This window comes from Callospermophilus lateralis, chromosome 10 (genome assembly GCF_048772815.1).
Source record: "Callospermophilus lateralis isolate mCalLat2 chromosome 10, mCalLat2.hap1, whole genome shotgun sequence".
NCBI lineage: Eukaryota > Metazoa > Chordata > Mammalia > Rodentia > Sciuridae > Callospermophilus > Callospermophilus lateralis.
The window spans coordinates 129,758,770-129,772,409 of NC_135314.1; the positions used below are offsets into that span (position 1 = coordinate 129,758,770).

General features: G+C 40.2%; 1 protein-coding gene across 1 annotated transcript; it reads left to right on the plus strand.

Moving 5' to 3' along the window:
* The first annotated feature begins 1,674 nt into the window (after positions 1 to 1,674).
* LOC143407954 (IQ domain-containing protein F5-like) lies at positions 1,675 to 4,588 on the plus strand. The gene is made up of 2 exons (XM_077110352.1): positions 1,675 to 1,678; positions 4,128 to 4,588. Exons 1-2 carry the CDS (start codon positions 1,675 to 1,677, stop codon positions 4,586 to 4,588), a joined length of 465 nt encoding a protein of 154 aa, XP_076966467.1.
* Positions 4,589 to 13,640: the final 9,052 nt, after the last annotated feature.

A 13,640-nucleotide genomic window follows, 5' to 3' on the forward strand; every position in this document is an offset into this window, starting at 1 on the left:
ATCTACTGAAGGGCATCTCAGTTGGATCCACAGTTTAGCTATTGTGAATTGTACATCGATGTGGCTATGATCCTGTAGTGTGCTATTTTTAAGTCCTTTGGGTATAAACCAAGGAGTGGGATAGCTGGATCAAATAGTGGTTCCACTCCCAGTTTTCCAAAGAATCTCCATACTGCTTTTCATATTGGTTGCACCAATTTGCAGTCCCCACAGCAACATATGAGTGTGCCTTTTCCCCACATCTTTACCAACACTTATTGTTGTTTGTCTTCATAACAGCTGCCATTCTGACTGGAGTGAGATGAAATCTTAGAGTAGTTTTGATTTGCATTTCTCTAATTGCTAGAGATGTTGAATATTTTTCATATATTTATTTATTGATTGTATATCCTCTTCTGAGAAGTGTCTGTTCAGGTCCTTGGCCAATTTACTGATTGGGTTATTTTTTTTTTCAGTGTTAAGATTTTTGAGTTCTTTATAACTAGAGATTAGTGCTCTATCTGATGTGTGTGTGGCAAAAATTTGCTTCCAAAATGTAGGCTCTCTATTCACCTCACATATTGTTTCTTTTGCTGAAAAGAAACTTTTTAGTTTGAATCCATTCCACTTATTGATTCTTGATTTTAATTCTTGTGCTGTAGGAGTTTTATTAAGGAAGTTAGGGCCTAATCTGACATGATAGAGATTTGGGCCTACTTTTTCTTCTAATAGACACAGTGTCTCTGTTTAATTCCTAGGTCTTGATTCACTTTGTGTTGAGTTTTGTGAATGGTGAGAGATAGGGGTTTACTTTTATTTTGTTGCATATGGATTTCTAGTTTTCCCAGCACCATTTGTTGAAGAGACTATCTTTTCTCCAATACATGTTTTGGTGCCTTTGTCTAATATAACTGTACTTATGTGGGTTTTTCTCTGTGTTCTATATTCTGTACCATTGGTCTACATGTACCATTTGGTGCCAATACCATGCTGTTTTTGTTACTATAGCTCTGTAGTATAGTTTAAGGTCTGGCATATTGATGCCATCTGCTTCACTCTTCTTGGTAATCATCTTTTTCTTCATCTTGATTTACTAATTACTAGATCTTGTGTGCACCCTTCTATATTGCTATCTAGAGAACAAACTCATTCTAATTGTTTTTTAGTATACCACTGTTTCAATCAACTGAAACCCATTTAATGAACATCAGCCAGGTGATAATGAACATCAGCCAGGTGATAATGAGCATCATCATATGCTTTTGTGTCAATCACTATTTGAAATGTTTTTATTTTTAATTTTTTAGGTACTGGGAATTGAACCCATGACCTTATGACATTGCCAGCCTTTTTCAAATTTTATTTTAAGGCAGGGTATTACTATTTTGCCTGAGCTGGCCTCAAACTTGCCATCCCACTGCCTCAGACTCCCAAGTTGATGGGATTATAGGCAAGTGCCGCTCCATCTGGCTTGGGGTGTTATTTTTGTAGGTTTTTGGCAGAAAAGGACAGGTCTTCTAGGCTTCCCTTAGAAGGGCTCAACTGTTGGAAGCCATGCTCGTGCCTGCATCATAGGTGCCCTTATGACATCACCATAAACACAACCTTTTCTCTACTCCCGCCACCCCCACTCTTTCACTGGAGCTTTGGCTGGAGGGCAGACCGGAGGGTGATGGAAACATCTAGCCCACAACTATGGGTAATTTTGTAGAGTACAGACCTGTGGGGGTTTGACCATCCATCCCTTGGTTAGGGACATTAATTGTTTTTTTGGTGGGGGCTGGGGGAGTACTGAGGATTGAACTCAGGGGCACTCAACCACTGAACCACAGCACCCTATTTTGTATTTTATTTAGAGACAGGATCTCACTGAGTTGCTTAGCGCCTTGCTTTTTGCTGAGGTTGGAGTTGAACTCATGATCCTCCTGCCTCCGCCTCCCAAGCCACTGCGATTACAGGTGTGCACCATCACATCCAGCACATTCATTGATTTTTTTTTATAATATAATGTTAGACCAACCATACAAAGAAAATACCATCGACTCCAATTGAATCAAATTAAAGCAAGCTTATAATTTCGACCGGCTGGGCTGCCTCTCTCAACAAAAACCGTGGGAATAAAAGCAGCCCTGCAGCTTTCCAGGAGCACAGCTTTATAGTTCAGAAAGTTACACCAAGGGGGGTTTGAGAACTTACAGATAACAAAAATCTGATGAGCATATCACAAAAGCTAGTTTATAGTTTTGCTAGCTCCAACATCAGAATTTATGAAGGTTGTATTTATGAAGGTCATTAGAGCCTCAGAGAGGGTTGTTATCTGGCCAGAGAAGGCCAAGGTTTATGAGGCATCACTAAATTTTAGAGAAGGTTGTTATCTGGTCAAGGAAAGCCAGGCATTCCAAACAAGTTTAAAAATCGCAGTAATTTATAATAAAGCCGAAATTAGCTTTTCATGCCTTTGTGGTGAGATGGCTCCCAATCTTAAGAGGGAATTAGTCTGGGTTTATCATATAATACTTTTATTTTTTAAATTGCTTTTATTTTTTTAAATTCATATCAACAGAATGTATCACAATTCTTATTACACATATAGAAACACAATTTTTCATATCTCTGTATATAAAGTATGTTCACACTAATTCATGTCTTCATACATGTACTTTGGATAATGATGTCCATCACATTCCACCATCATTGCTAACCATTCATTGATTTTTAACAGATGGATTCATCCAAACTTTCTGAGAGGGCAGGGTAAGTTTCCTGTAGTTTCTTTGAGAGGGTATCCCTCTTCGTGTCTGGAGTCCTGGGAAAGGCGCAGAAGTTGGGGTTGTGGTTGATTTGGCACCTGGTGATAGGAGAGCACCTTTTACCTTATCCTGTGTTTCCCCCCTGAACTCCAGTGTATAAACACAGCAACCCATTTTAAATTATCATCGAAGATGATGATGATGAAATCACATTGATAGAACAGAACTTGAGGAAGCAGAGGAGAGAAGAGGGAATCAACTCCACACATGTCCTCACTCACTACCCCGCCACCTCTATACCATGTTCACTGCCTCCCTAGGTCCTCAACATCTAAGGTAGCTAGGTCAAGGTTTTGCTGTGGACATCTCTGACCTTCGAAGTCCAGTGGCATGACTCAAAGACCATGGCAATGTTATTTATTGTCCAAAGAGATGTTTCACTGAGAGGGGCACTTATCATCATTATGCCAAGACACCAGGCGTAAACCCAGGCCATCCCAGGCAAACTAGGGTAAATGGCTCTGTACACAGAGCTGGGATGAACAGAGATTGTCTCCTCCTCCTCTTATTCTTTTCTCCATTTCACCCTTAAGCAGAGAGAGTTGGGTCTGGCTGAGATAAGAAGCAGGGAGTGGTGGCAAGGAGTGTAAACCCAGACCACATAGAATTGGGAGCTGTCGTGAGGCTATGTTTAGGAATGCAAGGGCCAAGGTGTGGGAAGCCAGGTTTTAAAATGTGTTAGTGTGGATGAATGTTTGTTTGCACCCATGTATATGTTAATACATGTTGAACCTGTCAATAACATGGTGAGGTGGAGGAATCTTTGACTACTCTGGTGAGGCAGAGGGGACACAACAGTTTGTGGTTAAACAGCTCAATGGCTAATTTGCCCATAGGCCAGAACTCTGGGGGTCTAGCTACAGTGAGGGAGTCTATCCTATTCCCTCTATTAAAATATCATTGTTGGAGACCATCGTGGTTGTCAGAGGCAGGGTGCAGGGCAAGCAAAGGCAGGTGGGAAGGATCTGAAAAGAAGGTCATGGATTCCAGATAAGCTGTCCTGTCCAGATGAAATGAAGCTCTTTTACCTCTAAATCATGATATTCTTGCTCTAGACTGGCCAACTAAATGAGGAAAACTGCGTGAAATAGCTAGAGCAGGCATACCCCAATTTTACAAACAGTGACATTTAGACTCAGAGGTCAATGTGATGCTTCCATGTCCATCAGCCAGAAACTAGCAGAAACAGGACACCTACCTGGTCTCTTGGGTCTAGCTGTGGCCATGCCCAGTGCTCCTGAAATCTTAAGGAAGTGGCCATTGTTGATACACATGCATGCTCCTGGCACACCCTGAGTTTCCCAAGTGTCCTAAACATTCTCTGCGTTCTCTTGCCAGGCTCCGACGACGACGCCGCGGATGAGAAGGTCATCATAAGCACAGAGGATACTGCGGCTGTGTTCATCCAGGCCTGGTGGCGAGGCACGTTGGTGCGACGCACACTGCTACATGCTTCCCTCAGGGCGTGGACCATCCAATTATGGTGGAGGCAGATACGGGTGAAGCTCATGGAAAATAGGCGGCGTAATGCGCTGGATTTCTATGCGCGGAAAGAGTGGGCAGTCGTCACGCTGCAGGCGTGGGTCCGAATGTGGCGCATCCGCACACGATACTGTCGATTGCTAAATGCTGTCCGCATCATCCAGGTTTATTGGCGTTGGCATAGTTGTCATACCCGTGGTTTTATTCAGGGAGACTATGCTCTCAAAGAAAACCAATTGAATATTCAACTTGAAATCTCTCTGGGTTCACAGGCTTGTAAGGTGCAACAACACATACCCCTTCCATTAAAAGAATGATCAGGTCTGCTCTATCTGCGTTCCCAGCTGTCTTTTTATTTGACATATTTCCAGGAGGTCATCGTTGGAGCTTGATGATGGCAGATACTGTAGGCAACTCACAAATCAGCTTTGGGGAATCAGCAGGGGTAGTCTGGTTACAAGTGAATCACCCTTTGCAGAGCCTGGGTGTTGAATGAACAGGACCAGTGATGGATTAGCATTGTCTGCACAGGTGGGAGACACCCAAGCGGATCAATGCTAGGGAGACTATGTAAATAGTGCTCCTTGTGGCCCCTTGGAGTTTTGCATCATCCTTTGCTCTTTTTGGGGGTACTGTTTTCTAAGATTTATTTTAAGAATTATGTTTTAAAATGTACAGTTCAGCGACTTAAGTTCAATCACATTGTGTAATCATTACCACCATTCATTTCCAGAACTTTTCTGGGTTTTATAAAACTGAAACTTTGTACCCATTAAACAACAATTCCTCATCCTTCCAGTCCCTTGCAACCACTATTTATTTTATTTTATTTTATTTTTTTGGTGGGGCATACTAAGGATTGAACTCAGGGGCACTCGAACACTTCGCCATATCCCCAGCCCTATTCCATATTTTATTTAAAGACAGGGTCTAACTGAGTTGCTTAGTGCCTTGCTTTTGCTGAGGCTGGCTTTGAACTCCTGATCTTCCTGCCTCAGCCTTCCAAGCCTCTGGGATTACAGGCGTACCAGGCTCCACCATTCTATTTTGTCCCTGAATTTGACTAATCTAGATCACTCATGAGAGTAGAATCATCCAAATTGACTTCTTGCTTCACTTACTGTAATGTCTTCAAGGTTCATCCATGTTGTAGCATGATTTTCCCTTTTAAGGATGCATAATATTCCTCTGAATGCATACACCACTTATTATTTAGCTATTCATTTGTCAATTGATATTTGTGTTACTTCCACTTTTTTCCTATTTGAATAGTGCTACTATGAACATGGCTATACCAATATTGCTTCAAGTTCCTGCTTTTGGTTGGGCATGGTGGTGCATGTCTGTAATCCCAGCTACTTGACAAGGATGAAGCAGGAGTATCACAAGTTCCAAGCCAGCCTGGACAACTTAGCAAGATTCTGTCTCAAAATAAAATAAAGAAGGGCTAGGGATGTAACTCAGTGATAGAGCACTTGCCAGAATGGGCAAGGCCCCAGGTTCAATCCTCAGTACCAAAAAAAAAAAAAAAAAAAAAAAAATCCCACTTTCAATTCCTTTGGATAGATACCCAGAAGTGGAATTGCTGTTGGATCATATGGTAATCCTATTATGATTTTTTTTTTGAGGAACTGCTGTGCTGTTTTCTATAGCTGCTGCATCATTGTGTGCTCCCCTCAACAGTACACAAGATTTCCAATTTCTCCATATCCTCATCCACACTTGTCTCTGCTTTCTCCATATAGTCCTCCAAAAGGTTTCTTGGTGTGTGTGTGTGTGTGTGTGTGTTAACAACTTGGCATCACTGATTGCAAAGCGTTAAACTGATTTTCATAGAAACAGTAACTATCTTTTCACACTTATATTTCATTAATTACTTGGTATTTTAAAAAATTATATAACAAATATAGCTGACATAAACAAGTTTGGGAATCAACACAAATAATTGTGTATGTTTGTCACTTTTTTATTGCTCTAAACAAAATACTTGATGAGAATAATTTAGAGGAAGAAAAGGTAATTTTGAGTTCACAGTTTCAGAGGTTCAGTCCACAGTTGGCTGACTCTATAGCTCTGGGCCCAGAAGGGCAGAAGGGCATGGCAGAGGAGAGCTGCTTACCTCATGGTAGCCAGGAAGCAGACAGAGTGGGAGGAGTCAGGGACAAAATATCTAACCCCCAAGTCATGCCCTCATTGACCCACTTCCTCCAGCCTTGCCTCACCTGCCTATGTTACCACCTAGTAATCCATCCAAATTATTAAGCAATCAAGTTGACTAATCTACTGATTAGGTTATGGTTCACATAATCTAATCACTTCCTCTCCTGCATTGAGAAAGGATTTTTTTGGGGACTACTTATATTCAAACGATAACCCCCTGGTAAGTATATCTCTCAACTGGTGGGTGCATAATTGCGTGGGCACTTAATTAGACACAAAAGAAGTATATTTGTGGGCCTCAGCTAATCTCATTGTGGTTTTGATATGAATCTTCCTAATGATTAGTGATGAGGAACATTTTTTTTTTTTTTTTTTGGTGCTGGGAATTGAACCCAGGGCCTTGTGCATGCAAGATAAGCACTCTACCAACTGAGCTATATCCTCAGCCCACCATATTTTCATATTCTTGTAGGGCATTTTTTGTAGGGCATTTGACTTGTTTGGAAAAATGTTTAAATTTTTTGCCCTTTTGTTTTTCATTTTAATTTATTTAATTTTAAATTACATTCTTTTTAGTTTTTTTTTTTTTTTGTCAACACTTATAATTACATTAAGGTCTCATTTCACCCTTTCGCGATTAACAAACCAACAAAAAATTCCGGTTGGAATTTACACTGTCTTATCCATTGCTGAACTAAAGTATTAGTATTTAATGTCATTTCTCTCCAACAAATAATATGGTATAAAATATCTTAAGTCTCCTGGTATGTTTAAATTGCATCAAATTAAGGTTAAGCATGAGATTGGCATTCCAAACCAAATTCTAGCAGAGGATTGCATGATGTTTTTGTACATATCAAATAATTAGTAAGTTTAAAAAGTGTTTATGGGCACATAATTAAACTGTACATAGATAATCCTCAATTTAGAGGGACTGGGGATGTGGCTCAAGCAGTAGCACACTCGCCTGGCATGCATGCGGCCCAGGTTCAATCCTCAGCACCCCATACAAATAAAGATGTTGTGTCTGCCAAAAACTAAAAAATAAATATTAAAAAATTCTCTCTCTCTCTCTCTCTCTCTCTCTCTCTCAAAAAAGAGAATCCTCAATTTAGAGTCAATAATTGGTTTATTTAAATATAGATGTATTTGATAGTTTCCAAGGTAAGTTCACCACTAGGGAAATTCTAATAATTTGGTTGAACAGTTATATAAACTGACCTAATCAGTACCATTAAGGATTTTTAAATGTATTTTATCATGTACTTAGTATAATACTGTCATGTTAATATTATCAGTACTAAATTGCAGACAAGATAAGCTAAAAACTGTGCAGAAGCTGGGCATGCCTATAATCCCAGTGGCTTGAGAGACTGAGGTAGGAGGATCATGAGTTCAAAGCCAGCCTCAGCAAAAAGCAAGGCACTAAGCAACTCAGTGAGTCCTTGTCTCTAAATGAAATACAAAATAGAGATGGGTCGAGTGCCCCTGAATTCAATCCTCAGTAGCCACCCCCCCAAAAAAAGAACTGTATAGAAAATCTGAGAATCCTATTTTTACCTTCTGTACATTTACATTATCTATTTTTTCTCTTCAAACCATCTCCTGGGCCAAATGCTACTTTCCACCAGCTCTTAAGATTCCCTATCAATAACAGGGCATGTGCATGCCTGTAATCCCAGTGATTTAGGAGGCTGAGGCAGGAGGATCTCAAGTTTGATGACAGCCATTTACTGAGACCTCAGCAACTGTGCAGGACCCTGTCTCAAAAAACCAACCAACCAAATAAAAAGGACTGGGGATGTAGCTCAGTGGTAAAAGCACCCTGGGTTCAATCCTCAGTACCAAAAGGAGCTTATCAGAATAAATTGCATTAAAGATAGTGCTGGGGGAATTTTTAAAATGGTGGAATAGAGAAGGTTGCTTTTCTGGCTGGTCCATGGCATGAAAGCAAGAAAGCAGATAAGCAGCTTCTCAACAAGGTGGATGAACAAAAAAATGGGGGGGAGCATACTTTACTGAAATTTAATAATGAACATTCAAAGCATATTGGAGACTCAGGCAGTTGGATATAATAAAATAAGAAAAACCCTTTGCCCTAGCTACTGCTGCAGCTAGAGGCACCAGTCAGAGTGGTCCCTCCACTTTGCTCATGGAGGGATAAGGGAATTAAAAGAACCCAAAATTTTAGGGTGTCTGATGCCTGTGGGGACAGAGTTAAAAGATCAAAGACACTGCCTGACTAAGCTGAAAGGCACAATTTACAACATCCTTGTGCAGGAAAGAAACCCCATCTCTCCCAGCTGCATGTGGAGGACAAAGGAAGGAATGATTTTGCAGCTGTGGCAGGGAGTTGGCAGCTGAGGGAGCTGATTCCTGGCAAACCCTAGTTTGGCCCAAAACACAGGTCTGGCAAAACCACACTGCACGACATAGGGTGTGTCTAAGTGACCAGGAGAAAATCAATTGTGGAGAGAGGTTTATACAAGGGACAACATGTTCAGGAAACCCACCTGGCTTTCCCCTTCCCCCTCTATTCTGGCTGCTTGCAGGACTGCATGGGAGAGATGCATCTGGCCAGGAATTTGAAAGGGTAGGGGTGGGACAGATTGAATTTGAACCTGAGACCAGAAAACATGGGATCTTCAGGTGACATAGTGGACTAAGAATTGGTGGCTCCACCACATGAGGGAACCCAGAGGAGAACTCTGGGGTGCAGTCTTCCAGGATGGACTGGGCCCATTGCTGGGCCCTGAAGGTGCACTGATTTAAAATCTCCTGGCCAGTTGGCTTTCAGCAATTGACCAGGAGATTTTAAATCAGCCTGGAGCCCTCCTAAGCCTAAACCCCATCTCCAGGAGTTCCACCCAAGGATTACCTCTCTCCCTCTAGCAATGCCACTCTGAGGGTAGAGCAAGCATCACATTCCAGATGACCCCACCTGAAGGGAAACTGAGAACTTTTGAACTCCAATGGAAATAATTTGTTAACTTTTCATTGAAGATCTTTTTTTCTTTCCTCCTTTTTTCTTTTCTGTGTTTTTTTTTTCTGTGTTTGCCTAAAAAAGACTGGAAGACCAATGATACAGAATAGAGAACACAGAGACTAACCCACAGAATTACAATTATATTAGACAAGGTGCAAAAAACATGTACTGGAGAAAAGATAGCCTCTTTAACAAATGGTGCTGGGAAAACTGGAAATCCATATGCAACAAAATGAAATTAAACCCCTATCTCTCACCATCCACAAAGTTCAACTCAAAGTGGATCAAGGACCTAGGAATTAAACCAGAGACTGTGTCTACTAGAAGAAAAAGTAGGCCCTAATCTTCATCATGTGGGATTAGGCCCCAACGTCCTTAATAAGAGTCTTATAGTGTAAGAATTTAAACCAAGAATCAATAAGTGGGATGGATTAAAACTAAAAAGTTTCTTCTCAGTAAAAGAAACTGTGAGGTGAAGAGAGAGCCTACATCTTGGGAGCAAATTTTTACCACACACACATCAGAGAGAGGACTAATCTCTAGGGTATATAAAGAACTCAAAAAGCTAAGCATCAAAAAACAAATAACCCAATCCATAAGTGGGCCAAGGACCTGAACAGACACTTCTCAGAAGAAAATATACAATCAATCAACAAATATATGGAAAAATGCCCATCATCTCTAGCAATTAGAGAAATGCAAACTAAAACTGCTCTTAAGATATCATCTCACTCCAGTTAGAATGGCAGCTATTATGAAGACAAACAACAATAAGTATTGAAGAGGATATGGGAAAAAAGAAACACTCATACATTGCTGGTGGGACTGCAAATTGGTGCAGCCAATATGAAAAGCAGTATGGAGATTCCTTGGAAATATGGGAATGGAACAACCATTTGACCCAGCTATCCCTCTCCACGGTCTATACTCAAAGGACTTAAAAACAACATATTACAGGACACAGCCACATCAATGTTTATCGCAGCACAATTCACAATATCTAAACTGTGGAACCAACTTAGATGCCCTTCAGTAGATGAATAGATAAAAAAATGAGGCATATATACACAATGGAATATTACTCAGCAGTAAAAGAGTATAAAATTATGGCATTTGCAGGTAAATTGATGGTGTTGGAGAAGAGAATGCTAAGTGAAGTTAGCCAATTCCCGCCCCCCCACAAAAAATGCTGAATGTTTTCTCTGATTCATAGTGGGGTAGGAATGGGGAGCATGGGAGGAATAGATGAACTCTAGATAGGGCAGAGATGTGGGAGGGGAAGGGAGAGGAAGGGGGTTACCAAGAATGGTGGAATGTGAACGACATCATTATCCAAAGTACATGTATGAAGACAGAAATTGGTGTGAACATATTTTATATAAACCAGACATTAAAAATTGTTCTGTATGTGTGTAATAAGAATTGTAATGCATTCTGTGTCATTTACTTTTAAAAAATCAATTAAAGAATTAAAAAAAAAAGAAATATGAGGTAATCTGAAAAGACCAAACAAATTTAAGGTTTATCAGATGAAGGCATGGAGATACAAATGAAAGGAATGCACAATCTTTTTAATAAAATAATATCAGGAAAATTTCCAAACCTAAAGAGTGAAATGGAAAACCAAATACAGGAGTCTTATAGGACCCGAAATATACAAAATTGCAACAGACCCACATGAAGGCACATTATTATGAAAATGCCTAACACAGAATAAGGATAGAATTTTAATGGCTTCCAGAGAAAAATGGCAGGTAATATTTATAGGTAAACCAATCTGGATCTCAAATGATTTTTCAACCCAGATCCTCAAAACTAGAAGGTCTTGAAATAATATATACCAAGCCCTGAAAGAAAATGGATGCCAGTAGAGAATACTATGTCCAGCAAAATTAAGATTCAAAATTGATGATGAAATAAAAACTTTCCAAGATAAACAAGAGTTAAAAGAATTCACAACTATAAAGCCTTCACTACAAAACATACTCAATAAAATATTTCATGAAGAAGAAATGAAAACTAAAACTGAAAACCAGCAAAGGTAGAAACTGCACTAGAAAAATAGTCAATCAAAGGAGAAACTAATTCAAATAAAAAACCTGAAATAAATAAAAATGAAAGGCAATAAAAATCATTTCTCAATAATAACATTGTATATAAATGGCCTAAACTCATCAATCAAAAGACTAGCACATTGGATTAGAAAACAAGACCCAATAATATGCTGACTCCAAGAGATTCACCTCACAGGCAAAGATATCCACAGAGTGAAGATAAAAGGATGGGAAAAAACATATAATTCAAATGTATCTCATAAACAAACAGGGGTTTCTATTCTCATATCACATAAAGCAGACTTCAAGCCAAAGTTAATAAGAAAGGACAAAGAAGGACTTTTCATACTGCTTAAGGGAATTATACATCAACAAGACATAACAATAATAAATATTTATGCCCCAAACAATGGAAAATTTATTTACAAATTATAGAACTAGGGCTGGGGTTGTGGCTCAGTGGTAGAGTGCTTGCCTCCCATGTGTGAGGCACTGGATTCGATTCTCAGCACTGCATATAAATAAATAAAATAAAGGTCCATTGACAACAACAAAAAAAAATTAAAAAAAAAAGAAAATTATAGAACTAAAAATACAATGAATAATTCAGATGAAGCAGACATATATAAAATATTTCATCCCTCAATGAGTGAATACACTTTCTTCTCAGCAGCATATGGATCCTTCTCTAAAATAGACCATATATTAGGCCACAAAGCAATTCTTAGCAACCCCCCAAAAAGAGATAATGTGGGAAGCTGCCCTGAATTGAACATACCTTTAAGTCCTGATGCATGGGGTTCTAAACAATTATTGCATTCAGTCTGGCACAGTAGTGCCAGGTCGCAGTAACTTGGGCATTAACCCAGCTCAGATAACGAGGTGTATTTCCAGGAGTAGGCATCACCCACTGGGGTTAACTTACACTCAGCTGTTCCTTTGTAATTCTATCCCTTCTGCCTTTTTCAGATAGAATGTTCTAAGAAACGGCATCCCCCCAAATAAAAGCCCACTTCTGAACGTGCTCCTTTTCTCTCTTTAGCTTCTTGTGACTTGCTCTTGCTCCCCTTGTGGTAATCTGAGTCTGGGAGCTGGGAAAGTCATCCTGAAGCTTATAAAAGGTATTCTGTGTCTGTGTGGTATTTTGTGTCACCCCAAATTCACACAAGTGTCTTCAGTACAACTGCCCACATTGGACGGGGGCAGCAGTTGGTGCCCAAGGGAGGGACACTAGTTTGGCAGTTTGACTTGGTTTGAGCATGCTTTAGAAATACAGAGTAAGTTAGATTGGATGGTGAAGAAAACCGATTGCAGTAGAAGAATAAGGGATGCTTATCAAAACACGGGCAATTCATTGTCTTCAGAGAAAGAAATCTGCTTAATGATCTTGGAGACTTTAATTAATCATGGAGAAAAACAGATCAAAAGAATCCAGCTTGCTCAGTTTCTAAAAATAGTCAACAATGTTTGTCAGTGGTTTTGTGAGGAAGACTCACCTAATTTGCATACTTGGGAGAAGCTAGGTAGAAAGCTGTTTAAAGGTTGCCTCTCTGCTAAACTACCTAGAAGTACAATAGAGAATATTCAGAAAGTCTGGACTGCCTTAGAAATGTGTCTTTTCGCTGAACGAGAGGAGGATCAGTGGTCCTCTGAGGAATTATTGGAAGGGCTGCAAAACGCACTTAGGAGCCTAGAACAAGCCAGACAGCCTAGAGCAGTTTCAAGCCAATTTTCTCTGCTTGTAGCTGGACTAAGGGTGGAGTCAAGTCATGCCCAGTCTTTAGCTGTAAAACTCAGACAGAAAGCCTCTGAACAAGATGTAAGACTCTTCAAAATTACAGCAGATCAGGGTCAAGAGAAAGATTCACGAAACTAGTTGGTAGGGGTGTGTGGTAGAGAGGAGACCAGCCCAGATGGAGTTTCAAGGAAGAGAAATCCAAGATGGAAGGGAGGAGACTGCACAGGGAAAGGTGACCCTATGGCATGGGAGGCTCCGCAGGGAAATCCCGGAGAAGTAGAGCTGCAGGATTTGGAGGATTCTCAGTCCGATGGAGAAAGTGAGCTAGAAATGGTTGTGGTTGGGAGGCCGAGCTTCTCCCATTTGGATACAGCCACTCCCCTCCAGGAGAACGAGATTTAGTCTCTCCAGCATGGCTGTGGCCAGGCTCT